Source organism: Rhinatrema bivittatum, chromosome 7 (genome assembly GCF_901001135.1).
Source record: "Rhinatrema bivittatum chromosome 7, aRhiBiv1.1, whole genome shotgun sequence".
Lineage (NCBI taxonomy): Eukaryota > Metazoa > Chordata > Amphibia > Gymnophiona > Rhinatrematidae > Rhinatrema > Rhinatrema bivittatum.
In genome coordinates this window covers 124,411,926-124,428,454 of record NC_042621.1, presented here as the reverse complement: position 1 = coordinate 124,428,454, position 16,529 = coordinate 124,411,926, and the positions used below count along the sequence as shown (strand labels likewise).

The following is a 16,529-nucleotide window of genomic DNA, read 5'->3' as shown; positions in this document are numbered from 1 at the left end:
TGTTTTAATGTTCAGCTGCAAACTGGTGCAGGGTCTGAACTGATCAATATCCGGCATAGGCCTTAAATTAGCTATTTCAGAGCAAGTGATGAGAGCAGAAGGTCAGCCTAACCAGCATTTGTTATACTCTGCATGTACATGAAATGATTGATAGCAGCTTTGTTTTCATCTGTATATATGAGAAGCAGGAAGCTACTTGAAACCACTACTCACTGGTCCATATTTCTGCAGCGGGAGGAGAAGTTTCCTTTGCTTATGTCTAGATTTTGCAGCTGATTATTCTTAAAGCAGCAGTGCCTTTTCTTCACTGCTGAAATGAAATCGTCAACAATTAAGCAGTTGGTGGGAACAGATTTACATAAATGGCTTTAAAGAATAGACACAAAAAATAACCTTAGTGGCAAAGGAAAAGAGAATGGCATAGATCGAGTAACTAACTCACTATTAATCATTTCTTTAGCACTACTAGATATATGCTGCATTGAGCAGATACACAGAAGAGACAGTCCCTGCTCCATGGAGCTTATAACATAGAAACATAGAAATGATGGCAGAAGAAGACCAAACGGCCCATCCAGTCTGCCCAGCAAGTTTCGCACTTTTTTTTTTCTCATACTTATGTTACTCTTGGCTCTTAGTAACCTTTTGGTTCTCTTTCCCTTTCACCCCCACCATTAATTAGAGAGCAGTGTTGGAACTGCAACTAAGTAAAATATCTAGCTTAATTAATCAGGGGTAGTAACCGCCGCAATAAGCAAGCTACACCCATGCCTATTTGTTTACCAAGACTAAACAACTCAGTCCTTGTTGGTTGTTGTCTGCATATAGATCCATCTTTCTTCATTCCCCCTGCCGTTGAAGCAGAGAGTTATGCTGGATATGCATTGAAAGTGAAGTATCAGACTTTCTCCCCTGCAGTTGAAGCAGAGAGCTATGCTGGATATGCGTGAAGTATCAGTCTTTCTCCCCTGCCGTTGAAACAAGGAGCTATGCTGGATATGCATTGAAAGTGAAGTATCAGGCTTATTTGGTTTGGGGTAGTAACCGCCATAACAAGCAAGCTACTCCCCACTTTTTTGTGAATGCAAATCCTTTTTTCCACATTTCCTCTTGCCATTGAAGCTTAGAGCAATGTTGGAGTCGCATTAACCGTGTGTATGTTTATTGAATAAGGGTATTATCTCCAGGTAGTAGCCATCATTCCCGCGAACCACCCACTCTTCATTCACATCCTCTAGACTTTATGGATCCACAGAGTTTATCCCACGCCCCTTTGAAGTCCTTCACAGTTCTGGTCTAAGCTTATAATCTAGTCAAGATACAGAAGAGAGAAATTAGGAGTTAAGGGGTAAACATAAACAGGGCCATGATCAGAGTGACCCAGAACTTGGGTTTAAGATTTAAAAGCAGCCTCAAAAGATATTATTTTTTGGTAGAATGTAATTGAGGAAAGGACCTACTCTGTCTAACTGGGTAGAGCTGCAAGAGATCAACTCAAGACCTGTGATAGCATGGTAGACAGGCACCAATGGGCAGATTGAATGGTTTTTTTCTGCCAATATCATCATTGTTTCTATGAATGCCCAAAGCATAGCTAGAAGTGATTTGAGAACATCAATTTTTATAGTACCTGACTATCTGAGACTCTGTCAGCTAACAGACAACAGTATCTCCTAGAAACTCATACTCCACCTTTAAAAATGTGTCATGGAGAAAGCCAACACTTGAGTGTTTTTGACAGCTTCTGATTGTCCCACCGAGATTCTTCCAAGGGCAACCTACAAGCTTTTCAGATCCAATAAAACTATTTTTGAAAGCTTTCTTTCTTTAGCTCTGTCTGGTTTGTTTGTGTTTCAGAACAGACCTGATAACCCATTTTGTGCTTCCTTCTTAACCTCTGCTTGCAAGCAGAAGGCAATAAGATATATGTTCATGTGCAGCCGTGAGCGATAAGAAAAAAGTGAAGTGTAAGAAAGAAAAACGAGAGGGATTAAAAAATACAATTTTTAAAAAAGTACATTTTGTCTCAATATTGAACTTTTGTTTGTATTTTTTACAGGGCCCAATTGGAAGACCAGGCCTTCCGGTAATTAGCATTTAAACTTTGTAACTTTTCTGTGTTGCTCTGGTGATGCTCTCTGAGAGATTTCTTGTTGTACAAACAGTTGAAACTGTGCATATTCTTTTCTTCAGAGGTGAATGTGTAAAATTCTTACATGAAACTTGTGTCCAGTTATAAGACGTTGCTGGAATATTTGTTCAGTTTTGGGGCTATAAAATGTATCTTGCACAAAATATGTAGTAACAGCGGACATGTCCAAGGAAGGCCCAAGGGCATCAGATGTAGTCAGCCCTGGATTTGTCAATAGACACCCATTAATGCCTATGCCTAGGGTGGAAAATATTTAGAGGCACCAGGCTGGCTAAGATTTGCTGCCTTCCAGCTCTGAGTTGGGAGGATGAAAGCACCAAAAATTCCTAGGGCTGGCAAAACCCTAAATCTGTCCCTGGATGTAGTCAAAAAAGAGGCAGAGGCAGGGTCTGTTGAAGCAGAAAGTGCAAGCATAATGCATGCTGCCGTACAGCATAGGATGAATGACGGCAAATTCCTCTTCACTGTGGGAAGTTTCCTAATGAAAAGCGTACAATAACCTCAGACTTTTCATATGAAAAGACCATTGCTGGAGAACGTGGCACTCTGGGCAAAGGTTTCAGTCAGTGCTCTGCAACACTTACTGCAACAGTTGGTTGAGCAGGCATGCACATCCAGGCATGGCGAGGAGTATACAAAAGAGAGGCAGGTGGTCTGCGGCTCACTCCACGTTCCTCTAACTTTCTGGGCTCCCCCTGGCTTGCTCACCTTGCCCACCCATAGTGATGGCCTTGGCCACAGTGTTCTCTTCAGGAACTTTGAGCATATTGAGACTTTTACATGTTGCTAAGATACTGAGATCATTGAAATCTGTGAGTATACAGAGCTTCTATAACAAGTAGATTAGAAAAATACAGTTGTTATAGGGCAATCTTTGTTAATTACCTTTCAAACTGGTATCAGAATAGTTTCTGTGATGAGTGGGGGAAGGGGTGAGTATACTGCTAAGCCTGACCTCCTTGCCTGGCTTTGGCATACAAAACGTCCTTCACTAGATCTCTGAGCAAAGCATTGATCATCCTAAGGATTATTTGTAAAGTGGGGGGAGGAAAGAAAGACCTAAAGGTCAATATTCAAACCACTGAATATTCGGCAATGTTCAGTCATCACCACTTAGCCAGATAAGTCACTTATCAGGCTAATTACATAGCCAGATAAATCAGGAGCAGGCAATAGGCATAATGGAAGAGAGCTACTTATCGGGTTAACTTATGGGCCGATGCAGTATGGTGCACTCGAACGAGCGCACCGTTAGCCCCCGTTTGGCCGCGCGTTTTCAACACACTATTCTTACCTCTTATACAGTAAGGGGTAATAGCGCGTAGAAAACGTGCGGCCAAGCCCCCCAGAAACTAATAGCGCCCGCAACATGCAAATGCATGTTGATGAGCCTATTAATTAGTCCTGCGCGATCCAGGAAGTAAAATGTGCAGCCAAGCCGCACATTTTACTCTCAGAAATTAACTCCTGCCGGCACCGGGAAAGTGTACAGAAAAGCAGAAAAAAACTGCTTTTCTGTACACCCTCTGACTTAATATCGGAGGCCCCCAAAATAAAAAAAAATAAAAAATCTGCCCGCAGGTTGGAAAATGGACGCTCAATTTTGCCGGCGTCCGTTTTCCGAACCTGTGGCTGTCAGCGGGTTCCACAACCGACACCGGTAAAATTAAGCGTCGGCTGTCAAACCCGCTGACAGCCGCTGCTTCTGTCTATAAGGAGGCGCTAGGGATGTGCTAGTGTCCCTAGTGCCTCCTTATTACTGCAGGCCCTAATTTGCATACCTTTGCTTAGTGAATCGCGCGCCCAGGAGAGTGGCCTGGGCACGCGTCAGGAGAGCGGGCGCTCGTTGGCTCTCCCGCGCGGTTTACTGTATCGGCCCGTTAGTCAGATAAGTGCTGATATTCAGACTTAGCCAGTTAAGATAATAGGATAAGTTGGCCCTGCCATAGAGCAGGTCTAACTTAGCCAGCTATAACTTATCTGGCATAAGTGTGCTGCTGAATATCTGAATGTTGATTCCCTAGTTACTTAGTGAAGGAAATCTTGTTAATACACAGATAATCAGTAATCAAAGTTTTGCTACTAAACAGGTTCAAGAACTAGTTAGAGAAATTATATAAATGAAAGAACTTTCCATGATTTCCCTAGCTCATAATCCTCTTCATTTCTTCCTACATACTCTGCAGAATCAGGTTACCATTCTTGCAGAAGGTGTCTGTTGAATGCCTGTACTGTGCTAAAAATGCTATGAGTAATGGTTGGGAAAGCCAGCACAGATCAGGAAGTGGTGCAGCTAAAATGCACCCCACCCTCCATTTATCCTGGTTTCCATTCAATGGGAACGCACTTTTGTCTTCAAACAGCGAGAAAGCACCAGCAAAACAGTTTCATTTCGTGTCATTTGAAAATGAAATGAAAAGAAGCACTAATGAATTTTGTTTTAAATTGTGTTTCGTTTTCATCGTGTGCTGTTTGCAAATAGTGCACACTAAATCAGAAACAAAACAAAAGAAACTAGGAAAACCACAACATTAAAAAAATGAACACATAACCCATGCAACCCCCCAGAAATGATACGAAACTAAATTTCTTAGGCTGTACACCTTTACCATACTGTGAGTGGAGAGACAGGACTGGGTTCAGGAGGATAACGGTGGCAGGGTGCAAGCATTGAAGGAGAAAAGAAAGAGGCACAGTTCCAATAAAAATACAAAATGTTGGACCAATGGTGCTTGAACACACGGGAAGAGTTGTCGGAGTTGAGTGAGTCACGGGCTTGCCTTGAGCAGGAAGGCAGATATTACAGACATAAACAAATGCAACTGCTGACCCCACTTTAGAACAATTACACCATCTGATTAATTAACTGGGAACTGAGGAAATGGCCTGTATGGGCTCAGTCTCCTCCTAATTCTGGCTTCTTGTCTCACTGAGCTCCCACCCACCAACAAGATGGCCCTCGTAATCCACTTCTGGGGAAAGTTCAGTGTGACTATGCGGTACTGTGGAGTAGATCTTATTCACCGAGAATATTAGACATTAGTGCTTCTAATCAGTGGCATCATTCATTATAGCAAAAGGTGTTTGAATTCTGCTGCTTGCCTACAACTACAGTAAAGTAAATGAAAAAGACCGTAATATCCACAAATCCAAAACAAAGCAATCTAAATGAACAAATCTGGGATGTTCTACTCAGTTATGTGTTAAATAGCTGCACTTCTTATAGAAATGTGTGCAAAGTAATTAATATTGCAAAGTAATTAATATCGTATTACATACTCCCCATCTCTCATACCAGAAAAGGCTAAAATAAGAGGGGAACATTGATCAAGTTCCTTTTATGTGATATCGCAGGAATGTAATAGGAGTCACACCCATGTCTCGAAGGAACAAGGTTTTTCTTCCAGTCTGTATCTATGGGAAAAGTCAGTGATAAAGCAAGCCTTTAATGATATCATACGAACATAAGACATACCATACTGGGTCAGACCAAGGGTCCATCAAGCTCAGCGTCCTGTTTCCAACAGTGGCCAATCCAAGTCACAAATACCTGGCAAGTACCCAAACATTAGATAGATCACAAGCTACTATTGCTTATTAATTATCGTCATAGCAGTTTATGGATTTATCATCTAGGAACTTATCCAAACCTTTTTTAAACCCAGTTACACTAACTGCTATAAGCATATCCTCTGGCAATGAATTCCAGAGCTTAACTATGCACTGACTGAAAAATAATTTTATTCAATTTGTTTCAAATGAGCTACTTGCTAACTTCGTGGAGTGCTCCCTGGTCCTTCTATTATCTGAGAGAGTAAATAACTGATTTACATTTACCTGTTCAAGTCCTTTCATGATTTTGTAGACCTCTATCATATCCCCCTTCAGACGTCTGTTCTCCAAGCTGAACAGCCCTAACCTCTTTAGCCTTTCCTCATAAGGGAGCCGTTCTATGCCCTTTATCATTGTGGTTGGCCTTTTCTGTACTTTCTCCAGTACATCTATATATTTTTTGAGATGCAGCGACCAGAATTGCACACAATATTCAAGGTGCAGTCTCACCATGGAGCAATACAGATGCATTATGACATCCTCCATTTTATTCGCCATTCCTGCCTAATAATTCTTAACATTCTGTTTGCTTTTTTGACTGCCACAGCACACTGAGCCAACAATTTCAACATATTGTACACTGTCACTCCTAGATCTCTTTCCTGGGTGATAAATCCCAAGATAGAATCTAACATTATGTAACTACAACAAGGGTTATTTTTCTCTATATGCATCACTTTGCACTTGTCCACATTAAATTTCTTGCCATTTGGATGCCTAATCTTCCAGCCTCACAAGGTTGTCCTGCAGTTTATCACAATCCACTTGAGATTTAACCACTCTGCATAATTTTGTGTTATCCACAAATTTGATCACTTCACTCATCATACCTCTTTCCAGATCATTTATAAATATATTAAAAAGCATGGTCCAAGTACAGACCCCTGAAGCACTTCACTGTTTACCTTTTTCTACTGTAAAAACAGCCTATATAATCCTATTCTCTGTTTCCTGTCTTTTAACCAGTTTGTAATCCAGAAAAGGACCGCCTCCTCTCCCATGAATTTTTAGTTTTCTTAGAAGCCTCTCCATCACATATCACATCACATCACATCCAGTGGGTCCTGGATGTGATATGAGATGTATATGCACTGGAGTTTCGCAGTATTTCTCGGGACGAATTCATGGGGTCTCCCTGCAACTCCCCGCAGAAGAGGCAGGCAGTGAAGTGTACATTGTCAAGACTTTTCAGTGTGAGGGCTGTGGTCCTAGTGTCCACGTCTCAAGAAAATATAGGCCGATATTCCATTGTGCCCAAGAAAGAGGGCTCTTTTTGCCCCATCCTGGATCTCAAGGAGGTCAAGTGTCATTTACAGGTGACTGTTTCACATGGAAACCTTGCACTCTGTGGTAATAGCAGTGCAGTTGGGGGAGTTTATGTCCTTGGATTTATCCAAGACATACCTGCATATTCCCATCTGGCTAGAGCATCAACAGTTTCTGCGCTTCACGGTTTTGGAGTATCATAAGTTTTGGGCACTATCTTTTGGTTTGGCCACCGCGCCCAAAACTTTTTCCAAGGTTGTGGTGGTGGTGGCAGTAGTCTTGAGAAAGGATGGGATTCTGGTCCACCCATACTTGGCCGACTGGCTGAACTACTCATTTCCCCCGACCACTCAGCCCTAACCCATCCGACATCATCCAACACCCAGAATTGTTCTTGTTTAAGTTATACCCTTTGTTACATGTAAACCGATCTGATATGAAATTTTTTCATGAAGGTCGGTATAGAAAAGTGTTAAATAAATAAATAAATAAATAAATAAATGAGGGACCTTGTCAAACACCTTCTGAAAATCCAAATATGCCACATCTACCAGTTCATCTTTGTCCACATGTTTATTAACCCCTTCAAAAAAAATGTAGGAGATTTGTGACGCAAGACTTCCCTTGGGTAAATCCATGTTGGCTGTGTCCCATCAAACCATGTCTATCTAAATGATTTTATTCTTTATAACAGTTTCCACAATTTTTCCCAGCACTGAAGTCAGGCTCACCGGTCTGTAGTTTCCCATATCACCCCTGGTGCCCTTTTTAAATATTGGGGTTACATTGGCCATCTTCCAATGTTCAGGTACAACGGATGATTTTAATGATAGGTTACAAATTAATTGTAATAGGTCTGAAATCTCATTTTTTAGTTCTTTCATCAATACACTACTGAACGAGGGTTTGCCCTGAGGGCATCCAAATCTGCTGAAGTGGCCGAGAGAAAAAGACTTGGATACACATCTTAAAAAAATCAGTGTAAGGCCTCATTGGGACCTTTACTAAGGGAAAGAGTTCATGTTAAAGTGGACTTGTTGTGGTTGGTGAAAGTAATTGGTGGACGGAAGCATTGCCCCAAGGCACCACCCATGGGGAGTCTCCAAAATGGATCAATCCTGGTTTTAATATAGTGATGATTCCTAGAGGCTGGAAAGAAGTCACTCTTCTCTGCATAGGTCTTTTGCAGGAGGCATCCCTCAGTGGTCCTTGGAAGCGAAAGACTCCTGACCCAAAGGAAAGGGACAGGGAGTTGGTTCCATAACTTTTGGTTTTTTTCCACCACTTTAAGGAGGATGGTCCTATTTCTTTCTACCTCGTGACTGGGAATTAAGGGTTTTGTCTCTGTAATTTTGGTTAAGCTTTTACCCCTTAGGGCTGTTTATCCCTTGCAAGAGAGAGGCACTTTTTTTTTTGCTTTTGAGAAGTTTAGTGCTGCTGGAAGTTTGCCAGCAATTCTGCTGCCACCCAGGCAAAACCTGTGAGGAGAGGAAGAGAGTGCCCATTTGGTACAGCAAGGAGGAAAGAGACTAGTGAGTTATCAGGCATTGGATTTCAGGTACCAGAGGTGTCCCCACCCGGCCATTCACTGGGTGAACCTCGAGAAATGAACACTTTAAGGGACTCCCAGAGATTGTGCAAGTGGGATTCATCGCCATGAAAGTCTGTAATGTGTCAGATTATTGCCTTTGAAGTTACTGATTTTTAAGTAAAGTTTAGGGCCCTATTTGCTAAGCATTTTTCCATAGACACAAAATGGGAGCAAACCTTTAATAAATGACCCCCTTTTGTTGAAATATCACTTCAAGTCTGAGGAGTGAGTTCTTGGAAAGACTGCCAACAACATGCCTAAGGGCCCTGAAACAGACGCTTCCCTCCTGTTTGGAACAAACTCCTGGAATCAGGACTCAGCTGCCCTAGAAGTGGACTCCCCATTGCAAAGGAAGGGGGTGCTACATCAGCATTCAGCAGTATACTGAGGCTACTAAATCTTTTTAGGATACTCAGAACCACAGGTTGTCAACTGCTTTGGTGGCTTTTTTGTCAGCCAGCAGGTGCTGAACTTTATATCTCTTGCAGATATTTGATGAAGGCATTTTAAAGCCAAAACATTAAATAACACACTAAGGGCCAGATTTTAAATCTTACGCGCACGGGGTACATTTGTGCGCCCTACCCGGCGCGCGCATGTTATAAAATCCAGGCTCAGCGCGCGCAAGGGGGTGCACACTTGTGCACCTTGTGCGCTCCAAGCCCAAGGGGAGCCCCGATGGCTATCCCCGTTCCCTCCAAGGCCGCTCCAAAATCGGAGCGGCCTTGGAGGGAAATTTTCTTTTGGTCCCCCCCCACCTTCCCCTCCCTTCCCCTATCTAACCCACCCCCCAGCCCTACCTAAATCCCCCCCATCTTATTTTATATTTTACACCTGCCTCTTGCACGACACTGCCCCCAGATCGGCGCCACGCCCATGACCCCACCCCCGGACTGCCCCTGGACCACCACCCTGGCCCCTTTTTCAAAAGCCCCAGGACATACGCGTGTCCCGGGGCTTGTACGCACCGCCGAGCCTATGAAAAATAGGCTTGGTGCGTGCAGGGGTAGGTTGTCGGGGGTTTTGAAAATCTACCCCTAACGTTTTTAGTGTGTCCATTGAACTTGGCATTAGCGTCCTATTCACTAAGGGGTAGATTTTAAAAACATACGTGCACGTGTCCATGTGCGCGCGCTACCTGGCGTGCACACATGGATGCACGATTTTATAACATGCGTGTGCCAGGGTAGAATTATGCAAGTTTTGCGCGGCAATGGGTTTCCTCCCAGCCTACCCCAATTAAGGAGCAGACTGGAAGGGAACTTCCGTACCACCTACCCTAACCTCCCTTCCCCTTGCCCTCTCCTCCCCACCCCCTAAATGTTATGTATCTTCAGGGGTTTTTTTTGTTTTTTAAGTTGCTGCTCCTCTGGAACAGAAGCAACTTGCGTGCGCTGGCCGACTGCCGGTGCGCGCTTCCTCAGCACAGCAGCAAATGGCCGCTATACCGGCGCCTCCTGCCTCGCCTCTCCCCACCCCCTGGACTGCCCCTTTAACTGGGCCCAGTACTTTGGTGTGTGACGGGGGTTACGTGCGAGGCCGGGCCCCTTTGAAGATGCACGCAGCATGCACAAGGCCCAGCCACACTCGAAACCCCTGTTTTTAACATATGCACCTTTTTTAAAATCGACTCGTAAACTAATGAGATATAGAGTGGGCACATGTTAGAAGGGCTGTGCAAAAGGGAACATGAGCCTTGCAATAAGTGTGTGTTCTGTATCTTTAAATCCCTCTGCTAACCGGCACAAACTGCAAGGCTCAGTTAGTAAGTGGGAGCACCTTCTCATCTCCCAACAGGTGGCCCTTTCAATCCCTCCCATTTCTCACCTCTGGGCCTCCTCACATCTGTCTGGATCTCAAATTTACCTCACCAACAGACTTCTAAGCCTTAGCTACCTTGAGAGACTACAGAGGAGGTGGTGGAGACAAGAACAGTATTTGAATTCAAGAAATCATGGGACAAGATCAGGGTATCTCTGAAGGAGTAGTAGGGATTGTAGAACTGAGCAATTGGTGTAGATAAGCAGACTAGATAGGCCATATGGTCTTTTTCTGCCATCACATTTCTCTGTTTCTATGTTTTATATTCATCTCCTGCCAGCACTGCTGTGGAATTCAAAATTATTCCATCCAGTGCTGCCTCAAGGTACCAACTTGAATTCAGCAGCGGAGGCCCACTTGGATGTTCTGGGGGTTTAGTTAGTTTATTAGCTTATTATACTGCTTCTCTGTAAAAATCAAAGCAATTTATATCAACACAAGTCATATAACACATAATAAATACAACATATACTAATATATCAATTAATGCTATATTAGATACAATTATACAATAAAATAAAACAAAACAAGATTACATAAAATAAGAGTTCAAAACCATTACACCTGAAATTAAAATAAACATAGAACGAGCTCTATCTATTGCTGAATAAAATATCAATTTACATTACAGCACATATAGTTTGGGCTATAGTCAACAATAAAATATTAATTTTAGAAACAGTACTAAGCTCGTGGGAATAATAAAATAAACTGAGATAGAATCACATACTCTCAGTCTATCAAAACATATAAAACTTTAGCCAAACCTCTGATTCCACTTCAACCATAGCAGAGTACCCATCCCTAAATACAGGGCTCAAACGTTTTTAAATAATCAGGTTTTTATTATCTTCCTAAATTTCTGGTAATTGGAATTTTCTGTTCTTCAATTGGAATAGCATTCCTGAGTAAGGCGCCTTGATAGCTAAAAAAAAGAGCAATGTGTGCTTTTAAGCATCATCTGAGCTAGAGTTGGTAAAGTCATCATGTCTTGATTTGAAGATCTTAATGTTCTTCCTGAATTATATGCAATCAGAAGTTTGGATAAATATGAGGACACCAGAGTGTAATATGCCTTAAAGACTAAACATGCAATTTTAAATCTGGTTCTGCAAATGATAGGCAGCCAATGTAATTCAATAAGACAGGGTGTAACATGAGCAAATTTCCTATGTCCTGTAATAAACTTGGCTGCAATATTTTGCACAATTTGCAATCTCTTTAGTAATATCTTAGGGAGACTTAGAAATAAACTATTGAAGTAGTCTAATCTTGTAGAAATCAAGGCATGGACTAATATTAATAATAATTGGTCTAAGATGGCTAATGTATCAAAGATAGAAAATAAAATTCTGAATTACTTTAGACACGTCATAGATAAATCCTTGTCTAAGGTTACCCCTAATACTATCAATTTGTCTTTTAATGGACTCTTCGTTCCAGCCATCTGTGATGAGCCATTTGCGACATCTCCCTTCCTTCTAATCCGAATTGCCTCTGATTTAGCCAGACTTAACTTTTAATCTATATAGTATGTTCATGTAGCCATCGTCCAGGTATTTATTAAATTTCAAAAGTTCATCTGACTGATTGTCATCCAAAAGAAACTATGTATGCAGTATTTCATCAGCATACATATAACATCTATATCTCCATTCTTGAATTAGGTTTGCTGAGGGAGCAATAGAAAGATTGAAACAATTTGTGGCCAGTATAGATTCCTGTGGTACTCTCCAAATTAAAGCAACAGTTTCTGATAGTTCATTTTCCCATTTAACTTGAAAAGTACAATCTTCTAACAATGATATAAACCATGTAAGGTTAGTTCTTACAACACTGAATTCAAAAAGTTGGTGGATCAGAATTTGATGATTTACAATATCAAATGTGGTGCTCATGTCAGTACTCATAGGTAGTCTGTGCAGAGAAGCTTTAGAAAAGTCTATTTTTCTATGAATATTTGAAACTTGGTGCATTTAATGTAGCATTCTTCAAAAACCGAAGTCAAAATCTCCAGACAGAAGTCACATGGGCCGTGTTTCACAGGGAGCTGCATCGAGAAGGACAAGTATGACCAACAAGGTTGTTTCAAGTAATTTCAGATAAATATGGGCATGTTACAATCCATGGAATAACTGATGCTGCTCCCTGCGAAACACAGACCATGTCGCGGGTCTGACTTAAAAGTTCTCTGTGACTTCTGTTTGGAGATTTTGACTTTGGTTTCTGAAGAACTCTACATTAAATGCACTATGTTTCAAATATTCATAGCGCAATAGTCCTCTTTAAATCTTCTGTGCACAAATCCAGAGGTTCTGTGCACCACACTTTCGACCACCTATATTGATTTGCATATGGTTTGGCATTTCTCCACTTTTTTTCTGATACTCACAAGTATTGCATTCTTCCCAACATCCAGCCTATATCTAATTTATTAATTAGGGCCACTAATGAAGTCTCAGTGCTGTGCCCCTGCTTAAAACTGGATTGTTTTGGATGAAATCCATTTGGTGGTTTCAAAAAATTTTCAAAGTTGGTCAACAACAAATTTTTCAATAATATTAGATATAAAGGAAAGATTAGACACTGGGCGATAGTTGTTCATGTCTCAGGGATCCAGAAATTTATGTTTCAATAATGGATGAACATAAGCCATGTTTTAATTCTGGAATTCTTTATCTTTGATTTAAGTGTGTATTGACAATAATCAATAATTCAACAAGCCCAGTTCTGGATTCTTTACCAAGTTAGTTGGAATAGGATCTAACTAAGTGATAGAGGAAAATCATAGATGTAATAAATTTATTAATTTCAACCTGTGTAGTTTTCCTAAATGCACTAAACTTACTTCAGGGGGCTAATTGATGATCAACTTCAGTCTCATGATTCTCCTTCTTAAGTTCTATGTCTTCAAAATATAGCCTAACAAGGCCCAGATCGACCTGACTCTGTTGAATCTTTTTGTCAAAGACCGATGCAATCCATTATATTGTGTCATCTCTTCACTCTTATCTGCAAAATTCTTGATCAAGTGAAACAACTTCCTAGGTTTATTATCAGAGAATGTAGAGAACGTAAGCTGTTTTGCAAGAACTGATCATTTAGTTTATTTCTAACATATAAAATTCCAAACGTCCTCTATTGATCTTTATCTTCACTACTATTAATCTTTCTCTATTTTCTTTCCATGTGCCAGGATTTATCTTTTCAAAAGTCTAAGACCAAAATGATACCACTGCCATCTATTTTCTCTGTTTGTAGCAAGAGGTTAATACAGAACAGAGGATGGAATTCCAGTGAGCTTCCTGAACTGCTAAAGGCAGATCGCAAACCCTACTGGGAAACTGCACAACTTTTCTTGCAATGTACCCAAGTTACCGCCTTTCATATTCCTAAGTTGTTAGCGACGTTGGCCGCAGCAGACCGCGACCGGGACCGGGTGTTTTGGCCGCCGGCCGCGGTCGGCCACGACTGAGGCAAGGCCAACGGCGCAGCTAAACTAACTCACCCGGATCGCCGGGTGTGGTTGAGGGTGCTTGCGGGGCAGGCAGCCCTTCTTCCTTTCCCTCTCCTGACCGCTGCCATCGTCCTGTCGACAGCGTGCTCCGACGATCCGGCTCCTCCTCCTCTGCCCCTTAGGGCCGCGCACATGGCTGAAGAGAATTCTTAAAGGAGCCATGACAGGAAGTGTCATGGCGCCCCCTGAAGCTCCTCCCCCAGTTTCCTGCACTTAAGGCAAGGGCTGAGCATTCAGTCCTTGCCTTGGTATTGAGGTTCCTACCTGAGTGTGTTCCTGGCTCCTGGTTCTTGGTTCTTCGTCCCGCTCTTCTTCCCTGCTCCGTGGATTGATTCTTGGCTGCTGACTTCTGGACTGGTAGACGTGTCTTTTCCTGGCTTGATCCTGGTACGGCTTTGGACCCTTCTCTGGCTTGACTCCGGTACGGTTTCGGACCCTTCTCCTGGCTCGACCCCGGTACGGCTTTGGACCCTTCTCCTGCTTCGACCCTGGACTGGACTCGGACCCCGCTGGTATATTGATTCCCGGACTGGCTTTGGACTCTTCCTCGATTCCATCCTCATACTGTCACGACCTGCTGGAGGCGCCAACCGTCTGGAACCCACGACCTGCAGGAGGCGCCTGCATCCAGACCTCTTACAGTCTTCAGAGGAGTCACCTAAGTCCCAGCGGCCGGACCTCTACGGGTCCTCCTGGGGGGCTCGCGTGCTTCCAGGGTGAAGTCTTCTAGCAAGTCTCTACGGCCCAAGAGGCCTCGCCCTTCGACGGTAGCCAACTACCTCGACACAAGGGTCCACTTTCATAACATAAGTGGCATGACGGAGTTTTCCTAAAAATGCTAGTATCTTGGATATCTAATGCAAAAGTAATTAAAAAGTCATCAGACCAAAGTAGATATTCTATGTTCATAGAATCTTCCTGGATTTTAAGTTTTCCTGAAATAAAAATAAGACCTAAAATGTGGATAGTTTCATGAGTGGGTTTATTAATCCTCTGCTTCAGGCCTAAATCTTGTAAAGCCGATTTTACAGATGGCATCACTTTGTTTGACAGGGTTATCTAAATGAGCATTAAAATCTTCAAGTGTCAATAAATACACTGAGCTTATGGTACAATCACTAATCATGTCCAAAGTTTCAGCCATAATCAATTTGGGTTATAAATTACCAGTATATTTAATCCTTGCTCCATATGTGTCTGTACTAACAGAGCTTCAATGGGCAAGGCAGAGTTTAAATCCAGTTCTTTCACACTAAGCTTAAAACTTCCCCACCTCTCTTTCTTCTTGATCTATTTTTTGAATAAGAAAGTATATCTTGGTGGACAGACTTGGGCTAAACACAGTGTTTCACCATCTCTGAGCTAGGTCTCCATAATTGCAAGGAACTGAAGACTGAGAAACAAAATCCAATCAGGAAAAGCAGACAATAGATAGTAAGGCAGAGAATTATGTAATCTGCCCCTCTCATTTGTCAAAACTGGCTCAGAGTTAATCTTAATGTCTGATTATATAGGGGCTACTTGATTCAGTTTAGGTGGCACAATATGGTCATTCCATCTTCTACCTAGGATTGTGTCAGTCTTGCAATTAGAGTCCATCATCAACCCAAAATTCTACTTCAGAGGATAACAGTTATAAAAGATTGATGTGCTTATGTTCCTGTGGTTAAAAGTGCTGATGTTCCTGTGGTTGCTCCAAGAGATGATCGGGGGGACAAGTCCTTAGGCATGGCCCTTTGACACTGGCCCACTTACAGGCCTGCTCTCGGATGAGGGCTCCATTGGTGTTAAGGTTGATGATGTCATTGTGGCCGGCAGAGCTTACCGGCAGCCTCCATGGGAAAAACAGCAGTAGAGCTTGGAGTCAAAATTCTTAAAAGTGCAGCATGCACTGAGTTGCTGGCAGGGCACAAGATGATGGAGGAGCGGGAATCCAACTTGAATGTTCAATGTGGGGGTTGGGAAGGCCCAGAGGCCCACATTGTTTGGAGTGGGGGGATCCGGTGGATCATTTTTTGAGAAGGATGCCCCAAGAATATGAACAACCCCTGTTGACATGCTAACATGTAGCACCACCTCAGAGCATGTGCTGCATTTTTACCTCTTGGCCTAAGTTAGTTTAGCATTTGTAAAAAGGGTGATAATGGCTAATACATTCATCACCATGTTTTTGCAGGAACATGCATGCCTATTTGTAATGTGCACATGCATGCCAATTTAGTGCAGGTAGCAAATCGGCAACAGGTAGCAAATCGGCAACTATTTAGCTTCACACTAACTGTTAGCAGTCTTTAGAGAATCAGCCCTTATGCGGAGGATGAAGGGAATAGTACAGTGCAATGTCTAAAGTTTTCCTGTCTGTGCTCAGTTGCCAGGCTTACAGAAGAAAATTACTCGAATAAAGTTTGTTAAAAAAAAAAAAAGACTCCAAGGGAGGAATCCTGGGTGATTTACTTATGGAAAGTAAAGCAGGGGAATTTGTTATCTGTCACAGGTAGGGCCACTTCAGGACACAAGGATTGAAGTCTCCATAGAGGAGGAAAGTCCATCTCTCAGCAGACTTTGGGAGA

At 42.3% G+C, this 16,529-nt stretch overlaps 1 protein-coding gene across 1 annotated transcript in view; it reads left to right on the top strand.

Moving 5' to 3' along the window:
- The window catches only part of COL13A1 (collagen type XIII alpha 1 chain), a 578,485-nt gene that overhangs the window by 200,826 nt on the left and 361,130 nt on the right, over positions 1 to 16,529 (top strand). The window contains exon 5 of the mRNA XM_029610690.1: positions 2,060 to 2,086. Coding sequence (XP_029466550.1) covers positions 2,060 to 2,086 — 27 coding nt within the window. The remainder of the gene's footprint in view (positions 1 to 2,059; positions 2,087 to 16,529) is intronic.